At 43.0% G+C, this 22,382-nt stretch overlaps 1 protein-coding gene across 1 annotated transcript in view; it reads right to left on the bottom strand.

The window, feature by feature from the left end:
- Nucleotides 1–22,382, bottom strand: part of ARMH4 (armadillo like helical domain containing 4) — a 490,210-nt gene that overhangs the window by 392,913 nt on the left and 74,915 nt on the right. Inside the window, exon 2 of the mRNA XM_053697321.1 lies at nt 18,176–19,358. Within this exon, the coding sequence (XP_053553296.1) occupies nt 18,176–19,319 (1,144 nt within the window). The 5' untranslated portion in view covers nt 19,320–19,358. The remainder of the gene's footprint in view (nt 1–18,175; nt 19,359–22,382) is intronic.

Below are 22,382 nucleotides of genomic sequence, written 5' to 3'. Positions count from 1 at the left end.
TAAACGGAAGGCACCACTGCTTGAAAAACCTCTCCCAAAAACAGCCTCAGCCGAGGCAAGAGAGTCAAATTTGTAAAACCTTGAAAAAAGTGTGAAGAGAGGACCAGGTTGCAGCCTTGCAAATCTGTTCTACAGAAGCTTCATTTTGTAATGCCCATGAAGAGGCAACAGCCCTTGGAATGAGCCGTAACTTTCTCGGGAGGCTGCTGTCCAGCACAAAACGTATTATGCTCTCCAGCCAAAAAGAAAGAGAAGTATACGTAGCTTTCTGTCCCTTACGTTTTCCCGAGAAAACCACAAACAAAGAAGAAGACTGGCGAAGGTCCTTAGACGCCTGTAAATAAAAAAAAAGTCATTCCTTTTGAGAAGAAGGATTAAGACACAAGAAAGGAACAACAATCTCCTGATTAATGTTCCGATCAGAAACAACCTCAGGAAAAAATCCTAATTTAGTACGTAAAACTACCTTATCTGAATGGAAAATAAGGTAAGGTGACTCATACTGTAATACTGATAGTCCTTACACTCTTCGAGCAGAAGAAATAGCTGCTAGAAATAAAACTTTCCAAGATAGTAACTTAATATCTAAGGAATGCATAGGCTCAAACGGAACCTGAAGAACTTTGAGAACTAAATTAAGACTCCATGGAGGAGTAACTGGTTTGAACGCAGGCCTGATGCTAACCAAGGCCTGACAAAATGATTGAACATCTGGAACATCCGCAAAACGTCCGCGTAACAAAATAGATAAGGCCGAGATCTGACCCTTCAGAGAACTCGTCGAGACGCCCTTCTCCAACACTCTTGGAGAAAAGACAAAATTCTAGGAATCCTAACCCTACTCCATGAGTAGCCCTCGGATTCACACCAATAAAGGTATTTACGCCAAACCTTATGGTAAATCCTTCTAGTCACAGGCTTACGAGCCTGAATCATGGTCTCAATCAGAAAAAAACCCTCGCTTGGATAAAATTTAAGCGTTCAATCTCTAAGCAGTCAGCTCCAGAGAAACTAGATTTGGATGAAGGAAGGGTCCCTGAATCAAAAGGTCCTTCCTCAACGGAAGTCTCCAAGGCGGTAGAGATACCATCTCCACCAGATCCGCATATCAAATCCTGCGAGGCCAAACCGGTGCTATGAAGATCCCCGAAGCCCTCTCCTGTTTGATTTAAGCAATTACCCGAGGAAGAAGAGCAAACTAAGGAAGTAGGTATGCTAGACTGAAAATCCAAGGGACCGCCAGAACATCTATCAGTTCCGCTTGGGGGTGCCTGGACCTCGACCCGTATCTCGGGAGCTTGGCATTTTGATGGGACGCCATGAGATCCAATTCTGGTTGACCCCACTGGAGAACTATGTTTGAGAACACTTCTGGATGGAGTTCCCACTCCCCTGGATAAAAAGTCTGCCTGCTCAGGAAATCCGCTTCACAATTGTCCACCCCTGGGATGTGGATCGCCGATAGGTAACAAGAGTGGACTTCTGCCCACTAGATTATTTTGGCTACCTCTGTCATCGCTAAGGAATTCCTCGTTCCTGATTGATGTAAGCCTGAAGTTAAGTTGTCCGACTGGAACCTGATAAACTGGACCGTGACTAACTGAGTCCAGGCCAGAAGAGCATTGTAGATCTCTATCAGCTCCAGAATGTTTATAGAAAGAACAGACTCTGACTGAGTTCAAACTCCCTGAGTCTTCAGGGAGCCCAAGACTGCTCCCCACCCCAGAAGGCTGGGGTCTGTTGTCACAATCAGCCAAGATGGTTTGCGAAAGCAGGTCCCTTGGGAGAGATGATCCAGAGACAACCACCATTGAAGAGCGTTCCTTGTCTCCTGTTCCAGAATTATTCGAGGAGACAAGTCTGCATAATCCCCGTTCCATTGCCTGAGCATGTTTAGCTGCAGAGGTCTTAGATGGAACCGAACAAACGGAATGATGTCCAATGCCGCCACCATCAGCCAATTACCTCCATGCACTGACTTCTGTCAGAAAAATCTTCATTGATATGGAATCTATTATGGTTCCCAAGAAAGTTACCCTTGTGCTTGGGACTAAGGGACACTTTTCCAAATTTACCTTCCACTCATGAGATCACGGGAAGGATAACAACATGTCCGTGTAAAATCTTGCTTGCTATAAGGATGGCGCCTGGACTAGGATATCATTCAGATAGGGCGCCACTGCAATGCCCCGTAACCGAAGCACAGCCAACAGCGATCCCGGAGCCTTTGTGAAAACTCTGAGAACTGTGGCAAGACCGAAAGTAAGAGCCACGAACTGGAAGCGTTTGTCTAGAAAGGCAAACCTTAGAACTTGAGACGATTCTCGTGAATGGCACATGAAGGTACGCGTCCTTTAAATCCACTGTTGTCATTAACTGCCCCTCTTGGATCCAAGGAAGAATAAAATGAATAGTTTCCATCTTGAAGGACGGACTCTTGAGATCTAAAAAGTGATCTGAAGGTTCCTTGAGGGAACAAGGAACAGTAGGAGAAATATCAGGGTATAAAAGATACCAGAAGAATAAAAAAAGTTTGGTCCACCAACGAAGAAAAAACGGGCGGGGGCCGTGGACTCTCATCATATAGAAGGAAAGGAAATTATCTGGTAAGCATAATTTATGTTTTCTTCTTAATATGAGGAGAGGCCACGGTTTTATTCATTACTTGTGGGAAACATATACCCAAGCTCTAAAGGACACAATGAAAACGGGAGGGTAAAGAGAGGCAGACCCAATTCTGAGGCACCACAGCCTGCAAAACCTCTCTCCCAAAAGCTGCTTCATAACTTGTGTTTCTGGGGAGCCTGAAGGCTCGCCAGAAACACAGGGCTTCAAGCTCTATATGGAGCTTGATAAATATGCCCCCAAGCCTTCAGAGCATTGAAGATCACTCATAGTTCCAAAATGTTGATCGGGAGGAGAGATTCCTCTCGAATCCACAGGCCCTGTGCCTTCCTGGCACCCTAAACAGCTCCCCATCCTGATAGACTTGCGTCCGTAGTCATAATCTCCCAGGATGGTCTCAAGAAGGATGTCCATTGGGACTGGTGATCTGGACAAAGCCACTAAGAGTGATACTCGTGACCGGTTGTCCAGAGAAATCTGTTGCGACAGATCCAAGTGGTCGGTGTTCCATTGCCTCAGCATGCACAGCTGAAGAGGTCTGAGATGGAAACTGGCGAATGGGATGATATCTATGCTGGACACTATGAGCCCAATTACCTCCATACACCGGGCCACAGAGGGCCTTAAAGGGACAGTAAACACCAGAATTTTTGTTGTTTAAAAAGGTAGATAATCCCTTTATTACCCATTCCCCAATTTTGCATAACCAACACAGTTATAATAATATACTTTTTACCTCTGTGATTATCTTGTATCTATGCCTCTGCAAACTGCCCCCTTATTTCAGTTCTTTTGACAGACATGAATTTTTAGCCAATCAGTGCTTGCTCTTAGGAGCTTCACGTGCCGGAGCTCAGTGTTATCTATATGAAACACATGAACTAACGCCCTCTAGTGGTGAAAAACTGTCAAAATGCTTTCCGATTAGAGGCAGTCTTCAAGGTCTAAGAAATTAGCACATGAACCTCCTAGATTTAGCTTTCAACTAAGAATACCAAGAGAACAAAGCAAAAACATAATTTATGCTTACCTGATAAATTCCTTTCTCCTGTAGTGTAGTCAGTCCACGGGTCATCATTACTTATGGGATATTAACTCCTCCCCAACAGGAAGTGCAAGAGGATCACCCAAGCAGAGCTGCTATATAGCTCCTCCCCTCTACGTCACACCCAGTCATTCGACCGAGAACCAAACGAGAAAGGAGAAACTATAGGGTGCAGTGGTGACTGGAGTATAATTTAAAATTTAGACCTGCCATAAAAAACAGGGCGGGCCGTGGACTGACTACACTACAGGAGAAAGGAATTTATCAGGTAAGCATAAATTATGTTTTCTCCTGTTAAGTGTAGTCAGTCCACGGGTCATCATTACTTATGGGATACCAATACCAAAGCTAAGTACACGGATGACGGGAGGGACAGGCAGGATCTCTATACGGAAGGAACCACTGCCTGAAGAACCTTTCTCCCAAAAACAGCCTCCGCAGAAGCAAAAGTGTCAAATTTGTAAAATTTGGAAAAAGTATGAAGAGAAGACCAAGTTGCAGCCTTGCAAATCTGTTCAACAGAGGCCTCGTTCATAAAGGCCCAAGTGGAAGCCACAGCTCTAGTAGAATGAGCTGTAATCCTTTCAAGAGGTTGCTGTCCAGCAGTCTCATAGGCTAAGCGTATTATGCTACGAATCCAAAAGGATAGAGAGATAGCAGATGCTTTTTTACCTCTCCTCTGTCCAGAATAAACGACAAACAGGGAAGAAGTTTGGCGAAAATCTTTAGTTGCCTGTAAATAAAATTTCAGGGCACGGACTACATCTAGATTGTGCAGAAGTCGTTCCTTCTTTGAAGAAGGGTTAGGACACAATGATGGAACAACAATCTCTTGATTGATATTCTTGTTAGTGACTACCTTAGGTAAGAACCCAGGTTTAGTACGCAGAACTACCTTATCTGAATGAAAAATCAGATACGGAGAATCACAATGTAAGGCTGATAACTCAGAGACTCTACGAGCCGAGGAAATAGCCATTAAAAACAGAACTTTCCAAGATAACAGCTTGATATCAATGGAATGAAGGGGTTCAAACGGAACACCCTGTAAAACATTAAGAACTAAGTTTAAGCTCCACGGTGGAGCTACAGTCTTAAACACAGGCTTAATTCTAGCCAAAGCCTGACAAAAAGCCTGAACGTCTGGAACTTCTGACAGACGTTTGTGTAGAAGGATGGACAGAGCTGAGATCTGTCCCTTTAAAGAACTTGCAGATAACCCCTTTTCTAAACCTTCTTGTAGAAAAGACAATATCCTAGGAATCCTAACCTTACTCCATGAGTAACCCTTGGATTCGCACCAGTGTAAGTATTTACGCCATATCTTATGGTAAATCTTCCTGGTAACAGGTTTCCTAGCCTGTATTAAGGTATCAATTACTGGCTCCGAAAATCCACGCTTTGATAAAATTAAGCGTTCAATTTCCATGCAGTCAGCTTCAGAGAAATTAGATTTTGATGTTTGAAAGGACCCTGAATTAGAAGGTCCTGTCTCAGAGGCAGAGACCAAGGTGGACAGGCTGACATGTCCACTAGATCTGCATACCAGGTCCTGCGTGGCCACGCAGGCGCTATTAGAATCATCGATGCTTTCTCCTGTTTGATCCTGGCAATCAAACGAGGAAGCATCGGGAAGGGTGGAAACACATAAGCCATCCTGAAGGTCCAAGGTGCTGTCAAGGCATCTATCAGGACCGCTCCCGGGTCCCTGGACCTGGACCCGTAACGAGGAAGCTTGGCGTTCTGGCGAGACGCCATGAGATCCATATCTGGTTTGCCCCAACGTCGAAGTATTTGGGCAAAGACCTCCGGATGAAGTTCCCACTCCCCCGGATGAAAAGTCTGGCGACTTAGGAAATCCGCCTCCCAGTTCTCCACTCCTGGGATGTGGATCGCTGACAGGTGGCAAGAGTGAGACTCTGCCCAGCGAATTATCTTTGATACTTCCATCATCGCTAAGGAACTTCTTGTCCCCCCCTGATGGTTGATGTAAGCCACAGTCGTGATGCTGTCCGACTGAAACCTGATGAACCTCAGAGTTGCTAACTGAGGCCAAGCCAGAAGGGCATTGAGAACTGCTCTCAATTCCAGAATGTTTATTGGAAGGAGACTCTCCTCTTGAGTCCATGATCCCTGAGCCTTCAGGGAATTCCAGACAGCGCCCCAACCTAGTAGGCTGGCGTCTGTAGTTACAATTGTCCAGTCTGGCCTGCTGAAGGGCATCCCCCTGGACAGATGTGGCCGAGAAAGCCACCATAGAAGAGAATCTCTGGTCTCTTGATCCAGATTCAGCGTAGGGGACAAATCTGAGTAATCCCCATTCCACTGACTTAGCATGCACAATTGCAGCGGTCTGAGGTGCAGGCGTGCAAAAGGAACTATGTCCATTGCCGCTACCATTAAGCCGATTACCTCCATGCATTGAGCCACTGACGGGTGTTGAATGGAATGAAGGGCACGGCAAGCATTTAGAAGCTTTGTTAACCTGTCCTCTGTCAGGTAAATTTTCATTTCTACAGAATCTATAAGAGTCCCCAAGAAGGGAACTCTTGTGAGTGGTAAGAGAGAACTCTTCTCCTCGTTTACTTTCCACCCATGCGATCTTAGAAATGCCAGTACTAACTCTGTATGAGACTTGGCAGTTTGAAAGCTTGACGATTGTATCAGAATGTCGTCTAGGTACGGAGCTACCGAAATTCCTCGCGGTCTTAGTACCGCCAGAAGAGAGCCCAGAACCTTTGTAAAGATTCTTGGAGCCGTAGCCAACCCGAAGGGAAGAGCTACAAACTGGTAATGCCTGTCTAGGAAGGCAAACCTTAGATACCGGTAATGCTCTCTGTGAATCGGTATGTGAAGGTAAGCATCCTTTAAATCCACTGTGGTCATGTACTGACCTCTTTGGATCATGGGTAAGATTGTCCGAATAGTTTCCATCTTGAATGATGGAACTCTAAGGAATTTGTTTAGGATCTTTAAATCTAATATTGGTCTGAAGGTTCCCTCTTTTTTGGGAACCACAAACAGAGTAAAACCCTTGTCCGTGTTCCGGATCACTCCCATTAGTAAAAGGTCTTGTACACAGCGTAGAAACGCCTCTTTCTTTATCTGGTTTGTTGACAACCTTGAAAGGTGAAATTTCCCTTGTGGAGGAGAAGCTTTGAAGTCCAGAAGATATCCCTGAGATATGATCTCCAACGCCCAGGGATCCTGGACATCTCTTGCCCAAGCCTGGGCGAAGAGAGAGAGTCTGCCCCCCACTAGATCCGTTTCTGGATCGGGGGCCCTCACTTCATGCTGTCTTAGGGGCAGCAGCAGGTTTTCTGGCCTGCTTGCCCTTGTTCCAGGCCTGGTTAGGTTTCCAGCCCTGTCTGTAGCGAGCAACAGCTCCTTCCTGTTTTGGAGCAGAGGAAGTTGAAGCTGCTCCTGCCTTGAAGTTACGAAAGGAACGAAAATTAGACTGTCTAGCCCTGGGTTTGGCTCTGTCTTGAGGCAGGGCGTGGCCTTTACCTCCCGTAATATCAGCGATAATTTCTTTCAAACCGGGCCCGAATAAAGTCTGCCCCTTGAAAGGTATGTTAAGTAATTTCGATTTAGAAGTTACATCAGCTGACCAGGATTTTAGCCACAGCGCTCTGCGTGCCTGAATGGCGAATCCGGAATTCTTAGCCGTAAGTTTAGTTAAATGTACTACGGCATCAGAAATAAATGAATTAGCTAGCTTAAGGGTTTTAAGCTTGTGAGAAATCTCATCTAATGTCGCCGAGTCAAGGGTCTCTTCCAGAGACTCAAACCAAAATGCTGCCGCAGCCGTGACAGGCGCAATGCATGCAAGGGGTTGTAATATAAAACCTTGTTGAACAAACATTTTCTTAAGGTAACCCTCTAACTTTTTATCCATTGGATCTGAAAAGGCACAGCTATCCTCCACCGGGATAGTGGTACGCTTAGCTAAAGTAGAAACTGCTCCCTCCACCTTAGGGACCATTTGCCATAAGTCCCGTGTGGTGGCGTCTATTGGAAACATTTTTCTGAATATAGGAGGGGGTGAGAAAGGCACACCGGGTCTATCCCACTCCTTAGTAATAATTTCAGTAAGTCTCTTAGGTATAGGAAAAACATCAGTACTCGTCGGTACCGCAAAATATTTATCCAACCTACACATTTTCTCTGGGATTGCAACTGTGTTACAATCATTCAGAGCCGCTAACACCTCCCCTAACAATACACGGAGGTTTTCCAGCTTAAACTTAAAATTTGAAATGTCTGAATCCAGTTTATTTGGATCAGATCCGTCACCCGCAGAATGAAGCTCTCCGTCCTCATGCTCTGCCAATTGTGACGCAGTATCAGACATGGCCCTAGCATTATCAGTATACTCTGTTCTCATCCCAGAGTGATCTCGTTTACCTCTAAGTTCTGGCAATTTAGACAAAACTTCAGTCATAACATTAGCCATGTCTTGTAGAGTGATTTGTAATGGCCGCCCTGATGTACTTGGCGTTACAATATCACGCACCTCCTGAGCGGGAGATGCAGGTACTGACACGTGAGGCAAGTTAGTCGGCATAACTTCCCCCTCGTTGTCTGGTGAATGTTGCTTAACATGTACAGATTGACTTTTATTTAAAGTAGCATCAATGCAATTAGTACATAAATTTCTATTGGGCTCCACCTTGGCTTTTGAACATATAGCACAAAGAGATTCCTCTGTGTCAGACATGTTTAAACAGACTAGCAATTAGACTAGCAAGCTTGGAAATACTTTTCAACTAAATTTACAAGCAATATGTAAAAACGTTACTGTGCCTTTAAGAAGCACACAAAAACTGTCACAGTTGAATAACAATGAACCGGATTAGTTATAGAAACCAAATTTAGCAAAGGATTGCACTCATTAGCAATGGATGATTAACCCTTAATATCAGAAAAAAACGTATAACAATTGAAAATATAAGCGTTTTTATCACAGTCAAGCACAGTCTCACAGGTCTGCTGTGAGTGATTACCTCCCTCAAAACTAGTTTTGAAGACCCCTGAGCTCTGTGGAGACGTCCTGGATCATGCAGGGAGAAAAAGACAGACTGTGACTGAATTTCTGATGCGTAGTAAAAGCGCCAAAATAGGCCCCTCCCACTCACACTACCACAGTGAGGGAAGCTCAGTAAACTGTTTTAATTTAAAACAAACGACAGCCATGTGGAAAATAAAGCCCAAAACAATTTTCACCAAGTACCTCAGATAATTAAACGATTTAACATGCCAGTAAACGTTTAAAATCTAATATATGAAATGTCATTAAAAAGCCTGCTGCTAGTCGCTCACACTGCAAGTTAGGCTAAAAATTATATGCATACAGTATTTTCCCAGTGAAGTGCCATTCCCCAGAAATACTTAAGTGTAAACATACATACATATCAGCCTGATACCAGTTGCTACTACTGCATTTAAGGCTGTACTTACATTATATCGGTATTAGCAGTATTTTCTCAGTCAATTCCATTCCTTAGAAAATAATATACTGCAACATACCTCTTTGCAGGTGAACCTGCCCGCTGTCCCCTGATCTGAAGTTACCTTACTCCTCAGAATGGCCGAGAACAGCAAACGGATCTTAGTTACGTCCACTAAGATCATATACAAAAACTCAGGTAGATTCTTCTTCAAATTCTGCCTGAGAAGGAAACAACACACTCCGGTGCCGTTTAAAATAACAAACTCTTGATTGAAGATATAAAAAACTAAGTTTAATCACCACAGTCCTCTCACACATCCTATCTATTAGTTGGGTGCAAGAGAATGACTGGGTGTGACGTAGAGGGGAGGAGCTATATAGCAGCTCTGCTTGGGTGATCCTCTTGCACTTCCTGTTGGGGAGGAGTTAATATCCCATAAGTAATGATGACCCGTGGACTGACTACACTTAACAGGAGAAATTGGTAATAAAAGTAAATTGGAAAGTTGTTTTAAATTACATGCCCTATTTAAATCATGAAAGATTTTTTGTGACTTTACTGTCCCTTTAAGGAGGTCTGGAGGGCAAGACAATTGTAAGCAATTTTGCAACGTCTCTGGTCTGTAAGAAATATCCTCATGGATATGGAATCTATTATCGTACCCAGGAAATCTACCCTGGTACTGGGAACCAGAGAACTCTTTTCTAAGTTTATCTTCCATCCATGAGATCAAAGAAGAAGAGCTCTTGAATGGTCCTCTGCCAGGCAACAGGACGGAGCCTGGACCAGGATGTCGTCCAAGTGGGGCGCTACTGCAATACCTCTGTATCTCGCCACCGTGAGCAGAGTCACCATAACCTTCATAAAGACTATTGGGGCAGTAGCTAGACCAAATGGAAGAGCAACAAACTGGAAGTGCTGGTCCAGAAAAGCAAATCTTAAGAACTTGAAGTGATCCTTGTGTGTTGGCACATGAAGGTAAGCATCCTTCAAGTCTATCGTAGTCATGAACTTCCCTTCTTGAACTGTCAGAATAGACCTTATCGTCTCCATCTTGAACGATGGGACCGACAGGAACTTGTTTAAGCACTTTAGGTCCAGAATCTGGCAAAACGTACCCTCCTTCTTTGGGATTACAAAAAGGTTGAAGTAGTACCTCCAGACCTCTCTCTGCTAGAGGTACCAGCACAATTACTCCCAGGGAGGAGAAATCCCTCACGCACCCTAAAAAAGCTTCTTGTTTTTCTGGTCTTGAAGACAGGTTTGATAAGAGGAATCTTCCCCTGGGTGGATTAGATTTGAAACCTATCCTGTAAACCTGAGCGATGACCTCCAGAACCCAAGGGTCTTAAACGTTCCCCAGCCAAAGAGAGATAATCTGCCCCAACACGATCTAGCGACGGATTGGGAGCGCCCCTTCATGACGATTTTGTTTCGGAGGGCTTCTTGTTCTGCTTGGATTTATTCCAAGATTGAGACGGTTTCCAAGTTCCCTTTGACTGTTCAGCCTTCGCAGAGGGCTGCTGGCTTTGGGATTTATCCGAACGAAAGGGACGAAAATTAGGACCCTGTCCTTTAGGTTTATTCTTCTTATGTGGTAGAAAGGCACCTTTGACCCCAGTGCCCGTGGATATGATTGAGTCCAGGCCTGGACCGAAAAGAATCTTCCCCTTAAATGGAAGGGAAAGTAATCTAGATTTTGAAGTCATGTCCGCAGACCAAGACATCAGCCAGAGTGTCCTACGGGCTAGAATAGAAAAACCTGATGTCTTGGGATTTAGGCGAATAATCTGCATATTTGCATCACAGATAAAAGAATTAGTTACCCTCAAGGCCTTAATTCTTTCCTGGATCTCGCCTAGGGGAGTTTCCACCTCGTTCATCTCCGATAGAGAGTCGCACCAATAGGTAGAGGCTCCAGTCAACGCAGCAACCACCACTGCAGGCTGAAACAAATACCCAGTGTGCGGAAACATCTTTCTTAACGGAGTTTCTAGCTTCTTATCCATGGGCTCCTTAAACAACGAACTATCCTCAAGCAGGATAGTAGTGCGCTTAGCAAGTGTGGAGATAGCTCCATCCACCTTAGGGACAGAACCCCACAACTCTAATTGAGAGCCCGGAACCGGAAACAATTTCTTAAAGGAAGAAGGGGAAAAAGAAGATCCAAGTCTCTCCCATTCATTCTTAATAATATTTGCCATATTTATGGGAAACAGGAAAGTCTGTGGCACCACCCTGTCCTCATAAACCTTATCAAGTTTAGGAATAGTAGGTTTCTCGGGTAATTTAGGTTCTGGAACCTCTAACATAGCCAACACTTCCTATAACAGAAAGCCTAAGTGCTCGATCCTAAATCTAAAGTCTGGTTCCTCCGCAGCCGGAGGTTTAGAGGCAGCAGATTCCGACACAGAAAGAGCATCCTCTGAAGTATCAGAGGCGTCCTCATCAACGGATAATCTAGTATCAGATAAATCCAACAAGTTGGTAGATGACCCCTGGGAAGGATAGCAATATTTGACCTTTCGCTTGCGCTTAGCAGGGCGAAGTAAAGCACTGAAGGCAGCAGCTGTTCAGTAAAGTCTGGCGGTAAGAGGGCCCCTCCCGAAGGAGGATTAGCAGTGCAATGGGAAGCTGCATGTGTAGTAGGAGATGACTGCAGGGAACTCACCTCACGGGACGGAGACCCCTCAGAGGTGGATGGCTCAGTGGTACTAAACACCTTGGGTTTCTTAGATATAAGTACTTTATCAAGGCATGTAGAACATAATTGAGCAGACGGGTATACCACAGCCGACTCACAATAAAAACAGGTATTAGATTTAGGTAAAGAGTACCCTCTAACGTATCAGAGTCCTCCATAGCTTACGCTTTTAAGTTGGACTATAGAAAAAGATAAATGGCACCTTTATACCCCCAATGGCTGGGGCACTCACCACCTCCTATGACCCAGGGCTCACAGAGAAACCGCTTCGTCTCCTGTAAACCGCACGGTCAGGAAAGAGGAAATCAATGAGACCACACCCGGTCACGTGGTGGGTCATGCAGGAGCGCCCCTGCTCCTGGAAGAAGCGAGCCAAGCCTAACAGGCCGTGTAGATATCCAAAACAAAAGTAAAACCTGAATATTCCAACATCTGCCTGAGCCTCATCTCACAAATGTCGCAGCATAAAACATAATAAAGCAAATTATGCGTAAATCCTCCCTGTTCAATAACCCCCTCCCGGAAATATTAACCTTCGATTCCATACAGATAAAAGGAGTCACACTGTGACCGAGTCTTCTTGCATTATCATATGAGTATAAAATGAAACTATCTTACCAGAATCACCGCCGTGGAACAGACACAGTCTCTCAAGTTTGACAGTCTTGTAGCATCACACCTGACATGGACTTGAGTAATAGAAGCAGGCAGTGAAACTCGTCAACACTGATTGCTTAGGAGTTGTTAATACGAGTCCGGATAGTTTTGCAGAAAGACTCTCCCTGCATCTCCAGACCCTAACATTTGTCAATACTCTCACTGAGAGGCTGACAAGACTACTTAAAACTCCAGTCCCATACCGAAGGGTACTACGCTCCATAAGAGACTACTCCGAATCTTCTGACATTTCACTGCCATCCTCCTGTGACAAAAGGCAAAGAATGACTGGGGATGAGGGGAGTGGGGGAGTTATTTAAGCCTTTGGCCTGGGTGTCTTTGCCTCCTCCTGGTGGCCAGGTTTTGTATTCCCACAAGTAATGAATGAAGCCGTGGGCTCTCCTCATATTAAGAAGGAAAAGTATATTTCTATAACAGTGTTGGTTATGCACAACTGGGAAATGGTGTTTACTGTCCCTTGTAACGTGTAATGTTACAATTGCTGAGCTTGCAGGGAAATCAGCAAGGCCGGGAATAAAAACCAGCCCTATGTATCTCATGAAACCAGAGAGGCATAACTTTTTTGTCACTTCCTGCAACAAGATTTTTTTTTAGTAATAATATTTCTGCAGATCATTTTGAAATTAATTTCAATTTTAAACTAGGCGGTTACACGAAAGCACCAGCTTGATTGCAATGAGTTGAATAACTAAAGGATAAAGATTTTAAGTTTTATAATATATTGCAGCAGTTGAAAATTGAATTGAAAATTAGCTGCAGAGAAAAAAAAAAAGAAAATTGGGTTAAGTTTTTAAAATGTCTCTTGAATAAATTTGTTTCTTTTACCCTTGGTCTAACATCACAATTATAGTTAAAGCTTTGCTGACTAAGGGCTAGTTTATGAGAGACCCGCTAATTGTTAAACTGTAGACTCATGAATTCAGATCCTCCGTTAGGATTACTTCCACATCCGATTGCACAAGTCTGGTAAACTTTGCCTTTAAATATGTCTAGAAACATAATTATCCATAAACATATATTTTAGGTGCTGGTAAAAAGAGGTATTGTTAAATAATGAGCTCAAATATGCCTAGGTAAGGATATGTGGCAAAATACATCACTGGAAATCTACTCCTATTATCAAATTGTCTGCATTCTCTTGGTATCTTTATTTGAAAAGGCAGGAATATAAGTTTAGGAGTCTCATTTTTGGTTCAGAACCCTGGGTAGTGCTTGCTGATTGGTGGCTACATTTAGCCAAAAAAACTTTTATAATAGGAGTAAATTAGAACGTAGTTTAAAATTGCTACTCTATGGTCTCTATTTATCAAGCCAACGACTTTCTTGCATTCGACGGCCCCAATACGCTCGCCTCAGATCGCCTAACATCGCCGCCGCGGACCTGATCCGCTCTCCAAAATTATCAAGAAAGCTGTCAAAAAGCCGCAAACCAAGTACAGAGCGATGAGCAGCGGACTGTTGTTAACTAACAGTCATCGATCTCGCTGCTTTTCGGCTTTTTTTACAGCTTTCTCGCTATACTGTCACTAAGCACCCACACTATACTATACTGTTTACCCCTATCCCACCGCTCCTGGAGCCCCCCGCAACTAAATACATTTATTAACCCCTAAACCGCTGCTCCCGGACCCCGCTGCACCTACATAAAGTTATTAACCCCTAAACTGCCGCTCCCGGACCTCGCCGCACCTACATAAAGTTATTTACCCCTAAACTGCCGCTCCCGGACCCCACCGCACCTACATAAAGTTATTAACCCCTATCCTGCCGCTCCCTGACCCCGCCGTAACTAAATAAAATGTTTAACCCCTAAACTGCCGCTCACGGAGCCCACCACCACCTAGATTACATTTATTAACCCCTAATCTGCCGCCCCCTACAGCGCCACCACTATATTAAATGAATTAACCCCTAAACCTAAGTCTAACCCTAACACCCCCCTAACTTAAATATTATTTAAATAAATCTAAATAAATTTACTATTATTAACTACATTATTCCTATTTAAAACTAAATACTTACCTGTAAAATAAACCCTAAGCTTGCTACAATATAACTAATAATTACATTGTAGCTATTTTAGGATTTATTTTTATTTTATAGAAAACTTTGTATTTATTTTAACTAGGTAGAATAGTTACTAAATAGTTATTAACTATTTAATAACTACCTAGCTAAAATAAATACAAATTTACCTGTAAAATAAACCTAACCTAAGTTACACTAACACCTAACACTACACTACAATTAAAAAAATTTAAAAATTAAATACAATTACCTACAATTAAATAAAATTATCTAAAGTACACAAAAAACAAACACTAAATTACAGAAAATAAAAAAATAAATACAAGAATTTTAAACTAATTACTCCTAATCTAAGACCCCTAATAAAATAAAGAAAGCCCCCCCAAAATAATAAAAATCCCTACCTTATACTAAATTACAAATAGCCCTTAAAAGGGCTTTTTGCAGGGCATTGCCCCAAAGTAATCAGCTTTTTTACCTGTAAAAAAAGAAATACAGCCCCCCCAAACATTTAAACAAACCACCCACACACCCAACCCTACTCTAAAACCCACCCAAACCACCCTTACAAAAACCTAACACTAACCCCCTATAGATTACCCTACCTTGAGCCGTCATCACCCAACCGGGCCGAAGTCCTCCAAGAAGCCGGGCAGAAGTCTTCATCCAATCCGGCCAGAAGAGGTCCTCCAGACGTGCAGAAGTCTTCATCCAGGTGGCATCTTCTATCTTCTTCCATCCGACGAGGAGCAGCTCCATCTTGAAGACATCCGACGTGGAGCATCCATCAATCCCGACGACGAACGACGAATGACGGTTCCTTTAAATGACGTCATCTAAGATGGCGTCCCTTGAATTCCGATGGCTGATAGGATTCTATCAGCCAATTGGAATCAAGGTAGGAAAAATACGATTGGCTGATGCAATCAGCCAATCGGATTGAAGTTCAATCCAATTGGCTGATCCAATCAGCCAATAGGATTGACCTTGCATTCTATTGGCTGTTCCGATCAGCCAATAGAATGTGAGGTCAATCCTATTGGCTGATTGGATCAGCCAATCGGATTGAACTTCAATCCGATTGGCTGATTGCATCAGCCAATCAGATTTTTCCTACCTTAATTCCAATTGGTTGATAGAATCCTATCAGCCAATCGGAATTCAAGGGACGCCATCTTGGATGACATCATTTAAAGCAACCGTCATTCGTCGTTAGTCGTCGGGATCGATGGATGCTCCGCGTCGGATGTCTTCAAGATGGAGCCACTCCTCGTCGGATGGAAGAAGATAGAAGATGCCGCCTGGATGAAGACTTCTGCCCGCCTGGAGGACCTCTTCTGGCCGGTTTGGATGAAGACTTCTGCCGTCTGGAGGACCACTTCTGCCCGACTTCTTGGAGGACTTCGGCCCGGTTGGGTGAAGACAGCTCAAGGTAGAGTGATCTTCAGGGGGTTAGTGTTAGGTTTTTTTAAGGGGGGGTTTGGGTGGGTTTTAGAGTAGGGTTGGGTGTGTGTGTGGTGGGTTTTAATGTTGGGGGGTTGTATTTCTTTTTTTTACAGGTAAAAGAGCTGATTACTTTCGGGCAATGCCCACAAAAAGCCCTTTTAAGGGCTATTTGTAATTTAGTATAGGGTAGGGATTTTTATTATTTTGGGGGGGCTTTCTTTATTTTATTAGGGGGCTTAGATTAGGAGTAATTAGTTTAAAATTCTTATATTTATTTTTTATTTTCTGTAATTTAGTGTGTTTTTTTTGTACTTTAGTTAATTTTATTTAATTGTAGGAAATTGTATTTAATTAATTTAATTTATTTAATTATAGTGTAGTCTTAGGTGTAATTGTAACTTAGGTTAGGATTTATTTTACAGGTAATTTTGTATTTATTTTAGCTAGGAAGTTTATTTATAACTATTTAATAACTATTCTACCTAGTTAAAATAAATACAAACTTGCCTGTAAAATAAAAATAAATCCTAAAATAGATACAAATTTAACTATTAGTTATATTGTAGCTATCTTAGGGTTTATTTTAAGGTAAGTATTTAGTTTTAAATAGGAATAATGTAGTTAATAATAGGAATATTTATTTAGATTAATTGAAATAATAAGTTAGGGGGTGTTAGGGTTAGACTTAGGTTTAGGGGTTAATAAAATTAATATAGTTGCGGCGGTGTAGGGAGCGGCAGATTAGGGGTTAATAAATATAATGTAGGTGGCGGTGGGCCCCCGGGAGCGGCGGTTTAGGGGTTAATAACTTTATTTAGTTGCGGCGGGGTCCGTGAGCAGCAGCTTAGGGGTTAATAAGTATATGTAGGTGGGGCAGCAGATTAGGGGTTAATAAATATAATGTAGGTGGCAGTGGGCTCCGGGAGCGGCAGTTTAGGGGTTAATAACTTTATTTAGTTGCGGAGGGGTCCGGGAACGGCGGTTTATGGATTAATAAGTATAATGTAGGTGGCGGCGGTGTAGTGGGGGGGGGCAGATTAGGGGTGTTTAGACTCGGGGTACATGTTAGGGTGTTAGGTATAGACATTTACCATAGGCATCAATGGGATATCGGGCGGCAGCAAACATGAGCTTTCGCTGCTTTCCTCCAGGGCGGCGGATTGAAAACCAGGTACGCTGGGCCGGAAAAGTGCTAGTTCTTTGATAACTAGCAAAAGTAGTCAGATTGTGCCGAACTTGCGTTCGGAACATCTGTAGTGACGTAAGCATCGATCTGTGACGGAGTGAGTCTGGCGGATCGTATGTTACGTCACTATATTCTACTTTTGCCGGTCTCTAGCCTTTGATAAATAAGGCGAATCAGGCTCACCACAAATACGCTGCAGAATTCCAGCGTATTTGCGGTTGACAGCTTGATAAATAGAGGCCCATATCCGAATCATGAAATAAATAATTTGGGTTTAATATCCCTTTAATTAACCCCGTCCGTAGCAGACTGATAGGCAGTGATTTTTGTAGATAAATCATTAGATAACCTTTGTGATCCACCCTGTGTGTTTAACCCCTTTGTGGAGAATAAACACATAGGTATAGGCAAGCAAACGTATAATGTAAACTATTCTAAAACATTCTGTTGCTGAAGGAGTAGGGAATTTTACTAAAACAACAGTGCTTATACTCATCACAAATCATTTCACATTCATGCTCTACCGTACTGCATATTGTGCTTGGGGATGCGCAGCCCAGTAAGAGAACGTAGACTGCAGAGAATGTCGTGCTCTGTTAGTGTTGTCATACGATGTTGTCTGGCGATCTATACAGATTACACATGTTACACATACAGCAGACTCATGATAGGTTCCTTGTCTGCTCTCTGATATAGATGAACAAGACAGATGAACGCACACGGGTCAGACACTAATGCTCAGAGACAGCCCTGATTCTCACTCTGGCTAATTCCATCATGAGCTCTCACTTTTTTTTTGCCAGTAAAATAAAAAATCAAGTGCTTAGCCTCAGGGTATAACCTAAGAAATCACTCTGTGTCTTCCCTTGGATTAATTAAATGCAACATAAACAAATAGACATGACAGAGCTAGAGAGTGTTTAATTGTTGACGTCCTAGACAAATTTGTTATATGTAATTTTCGCTAGTTATTCTATAATACATTACTGTCAGCAATCAGTTGTATTTACCTGTGTATGCCGCATAGGATTCTTTGTTTAAACTTGTAGAAGTCTCAGCTGGGTAATGTAAATCTCTTGAGTTGTCGTTTTGCATCCCAGATGTGTTTAGGATTTGTTCGGTGTAGACAGCTGGAGTCTCTTCCTCATTATCTTTATTAAATATGGTTTCTGTTACATCTTGTACTACCCAGTTCACTGCCTGGACTGCTGTTCCGGGAATGGTGGTGAGCCAGGCAGTATTTTCTGTGTCACTGTCCCCCACACTCACGTACGTAGCAGTCACATCGTTAGCTGAGGTTACTAGCTCAGGAGCAGTAGGTACTATTTGTGTATCTCCATACTCTCCATTCAGTAGTGAGGTTAAATTAGCACTTCCATTCAATCTGTTGATCTGTGTTGTACTTTCCAAATCCCTAACAACATCGGGAAATAAACTTTCTACATTGGAAGACATGGTTGATTTTATGCCTGGACTAGTCACATTTGATAAAATGCTGTTAAATGTAGATATAACATTTTGGTTTGAATGATGTAAGGACATTGTGACCTGGTCATCTTCTGCTTTAACATTGCTGGTCCTTGGGTTTGCAGTCAACATCTCCATAGTGTTAACCTGAGATGAAGGCCCTAAACTAGACTCTCCCATGGTGCCATTTTTCTCAACTGCCCCCTTATCTGTATCTACCACTGTGATCTTGCTTGGAGAAGACATTCGAGCAGTGTAATCTACTGTAGAGATGGCGGTGGTCAGAATTCCATTGTCCCCTAATCCCTTACTTTGTCCCAAGGGTCTTGCTGTGTAGACAAGACTAGAACTATTAATCTGAGTGTTCACGGTGCTATTACTAAGTAGAGTGTTGCTATGTTGTGTTTCTCTTTCAGCAGTAAATACAGCATTTGATGAGGTCCCATGGGGCTGTGTAGATGTATCACGCAATATCTTAGTAACCGTGGACTGCGTTGTTAACAGAGGATTCTCTGGATAGGGATTTGGAGTGAGAGTGTTCACAGTCTCCTGAAGCTCTCCTAAGTCAGAGACATCAGCTATGTCCCGTCTATCCACTTTTTGAAGAGAAAGGCATCTGATACTTGGTAATCTCAGTAAGATGCTACAAAGCACCAAAGACACCGAAAGTCTTGTTAATTTCTTCATGTCAGATGGTGAAGCAGATCATACACACAGATAAGAGTCCTTAAAAACAGAGACAAAATGTAATGTTGTCAAATCTGTTAAACTGTATAGCCTGGTAAAGCCATTTACATCTATTGTGTCCACCTAACAGTAACAATTATATCCCCCAAAAAATAAATCAAATAAAATACTGCAATGTTAAGCCTGTGTATGACAAATCCCAGAACAAAATATTATATAAAAACATATAAAACTATCATTTTGTAAGTAAAATTGCAGTGCAAATACATACACCTTGAAAAACCACTTGAGCATGTTTATTTCTGTGGTCAATTAGATAAAGACATAAATAGCCTCCTGCACTAATCAAGCAATTACTTTGTAGCAGGTTTCAGAGCCAGGAATCAGACTCTGTGGCCACCCTAAGGCAGGTGAAAAAAAGGAAATTTATGCTTACCTGATAAATTTATTTCTTTTACGATATGACAAGTCCACGGATTTCATCCTTACTTGTGGGATTTAACCTCCTGCTAGCAGGAAGTGGCAAAGAGCACCACAGCAGAGCTGTATATATAGCTCCTCCCTTCCCCTCCAGTCATTCGACCGAAGTTAGGAAGAGAAAGGAAGAACCAAAGGTGCAGAGGTGACTGAAGTTTAACAAAAAATAAATACCTGTCTTAGAAATGACAGGGTGGGCCGTGGACTCGTCATATCGTAAAAGAAATAAATTTATCAGGTAAGCATAAATTTTCTTTTCTTTTACAAGATATGACGAGTCCATGGATTTCATCCTTACTTGTGGGATACAATACCAAAGCTACAGGACACGGATGAAAGGGAGGGACAAGACAGGAACCTAAACGGAAGGCACCACTGCTTGAAGAACCTTTCTCCTAAAAATAGCTTCAGAAGAAGCAAAAGTATCAAATTTGTAAAATTTGGAAAAAGTATGAACTGACGACCAAGTTGCAGCCTAGCAAATCTGTTCAACAGAAGCATCCCATGAGAAAGCCACAGCCCTAGTGGAATGAGCCATAATTCTTTCAGGAGGCTGCTGTCCAACAGTCTCATACGCCAGACAGATGATACTCTTCAGCCAAGAAGAAAGAGAGGTAGCCGTAGCTTTCTGGCCCCTACGCTTTCCAGAAAAAACAACAAATAATGAAGATGATGGACGGAACCCTTTAGTTGCCTGTAAGTAAAACTTCAGGGCACGGACCAAGTACAAGTTATGCAACAGATGCTCCTTCTTAGAAGAAGGATTAGGACATAATGAAGGAACAACAATTTCCTGATTAATATTCTTATTAGAAACAACCTTGGGAAGGAAACCAGGTTTGGTACGTAAAACCACCTTTTCAGAATGGAAGATAAGATAAGGCGAGTCACATTGTAACGCTGAAAGCTCAGAAACTCTACGAGCAGAAAAAATAGCAACCAAAAATAAAACTTTCCAAGATAACAACTTAATATCTATGGAATGCATGGGTTCAAACGGAACCCCTTGAAGAACATTAAGAACTAAATTCAAACTCCAGGGTGGAGCAATTGGTCTAAACACAGGCTTGATTCTGGTCAGAGCCTGACAAAAAGACTGAACGTCTGGAACATCTGCCAAATGTTTGTGTAGTAAAATTGACAAAGCAGATATTTGTCCCTTTAAGGAACTTGCTGATAACCCTTTCTCCAATCCTTCTTGGAGAAAAGACAGAATCCTGGGAATCCTAACTCTACTCCATGAGTAGTTCTTGGATTCGCACCAATAAAGATATTTACGCCATATCTTATGGTAAATCTTTCTTGTAACAGGTTTACATGCCTGAATCAGAGTATCAATGACCGAATCAGAGAACCCCCGCTTAGATAAAATCAAGCGTTCAATCTCCAAGCAGTCAACTGCAGAGAAATTAGATTTGGATGCTGGAAAGGTCCTTGAATGAGAAGGTCCTGCCTCAATGGAAGCTTCCACGGCGGCAGAGAGGACATGTCCACTAGATCTGCATACCAAGTCCTGCGTGGCCACGCAGGCGCGATTAGAATTACTGAAGCTCTCTCCTGTTTGATCCGAGCAATCACCTGGGGAAGGAGAGGAAACGGTGGAAACACATAAGCTAGGTTGAACAACCAAGGCACTGCCAAGGCATCTATTAGTTCTGCCTGAGGATCCCTTGACCTGGATCCGTATCTTGGGAGCTTGGCATTCTGACGAGACGCCATCAGATCCAACTCCGGTCTGCCCCATCTGAGAATCAGAGTGGCAAAAACCTCCGGATGGAGTTCCCACTCCCCCGGATGAAACGTCTGCTTAAAAAGTCCACTTCCCAGTTGTCCACTCCTGGGATGTAGATTGCTGACAGATAACAAGAGTGAGTCTCCGCCCACCGAATTATCTTGGATACTTCTGTCATCGCTAAGGGACTCCTTGTTCCTCCCTGATGATTGATGTAAGCCACAGTCGTGATGTTGCCCGACTGAAAACGGATGAATTTGACCAAAGCCAACTGAGGCCACGCCTGAAGCGCATTGAATATTGCTCTCAATTCCAGATTGGAAGTACAGACTTCGACTGAGTCCACACACCCTGAGCCTTCAGGGAATTCCAGACTGCACCCCAACCTAGTAGACTGACGTCCGTTGTCACTATCACCCATGAGGGTCTGCGAAAGCACGTCCCTTGGGACAGATGATCCGGCGACAACCACCAAAGAAGAGAGTCTCTTGTCTCCTGATTCAGATCTATCTGAGGAGACTAATTTGCATAATCTCCATTCCACTGCCTGAGCATGCTCAGTTGTAGTGGTCTGAGATGAAAACGAGCAAACGGAATGATGTCCATTGCCGCCACCATCAATCCAATCACCTCCATGCACTGGGCAACTGATGGCCGAGGACTGGACTGAAGGACTCGGCATGTATTTAGAATCTTTAACTTTCTGACCTCTGTCAAGAAAATTTTCATGGAGATAGAATCTATTAAGAGTTCCCAGGAAGGGAACCCTGGTCTATGGAATTAAGGAAATCCTTTCTAGATTCACCTTCCACCAGTGAGTCCTTAGAAAGGACAGAACCATGTCTGAATGAGAC

Source organism: Bombina bombina, chromosome 1 (assembly GCF_027579735.1).
Source record: "Bombina bombina isolate aBomBom1 chromosome 1, aBomBom1.pri, whole genome shotgun sequence".
NCBI classification, from domain to species: Eukaryota; Metazoa; Chordata; class Amphibia; order Anura; family Bombinatoridae; genus Bombina; species Bombina bombina.
This window is presented reverse-complemented; position numbering and strand designations above follow the sequence as displayed.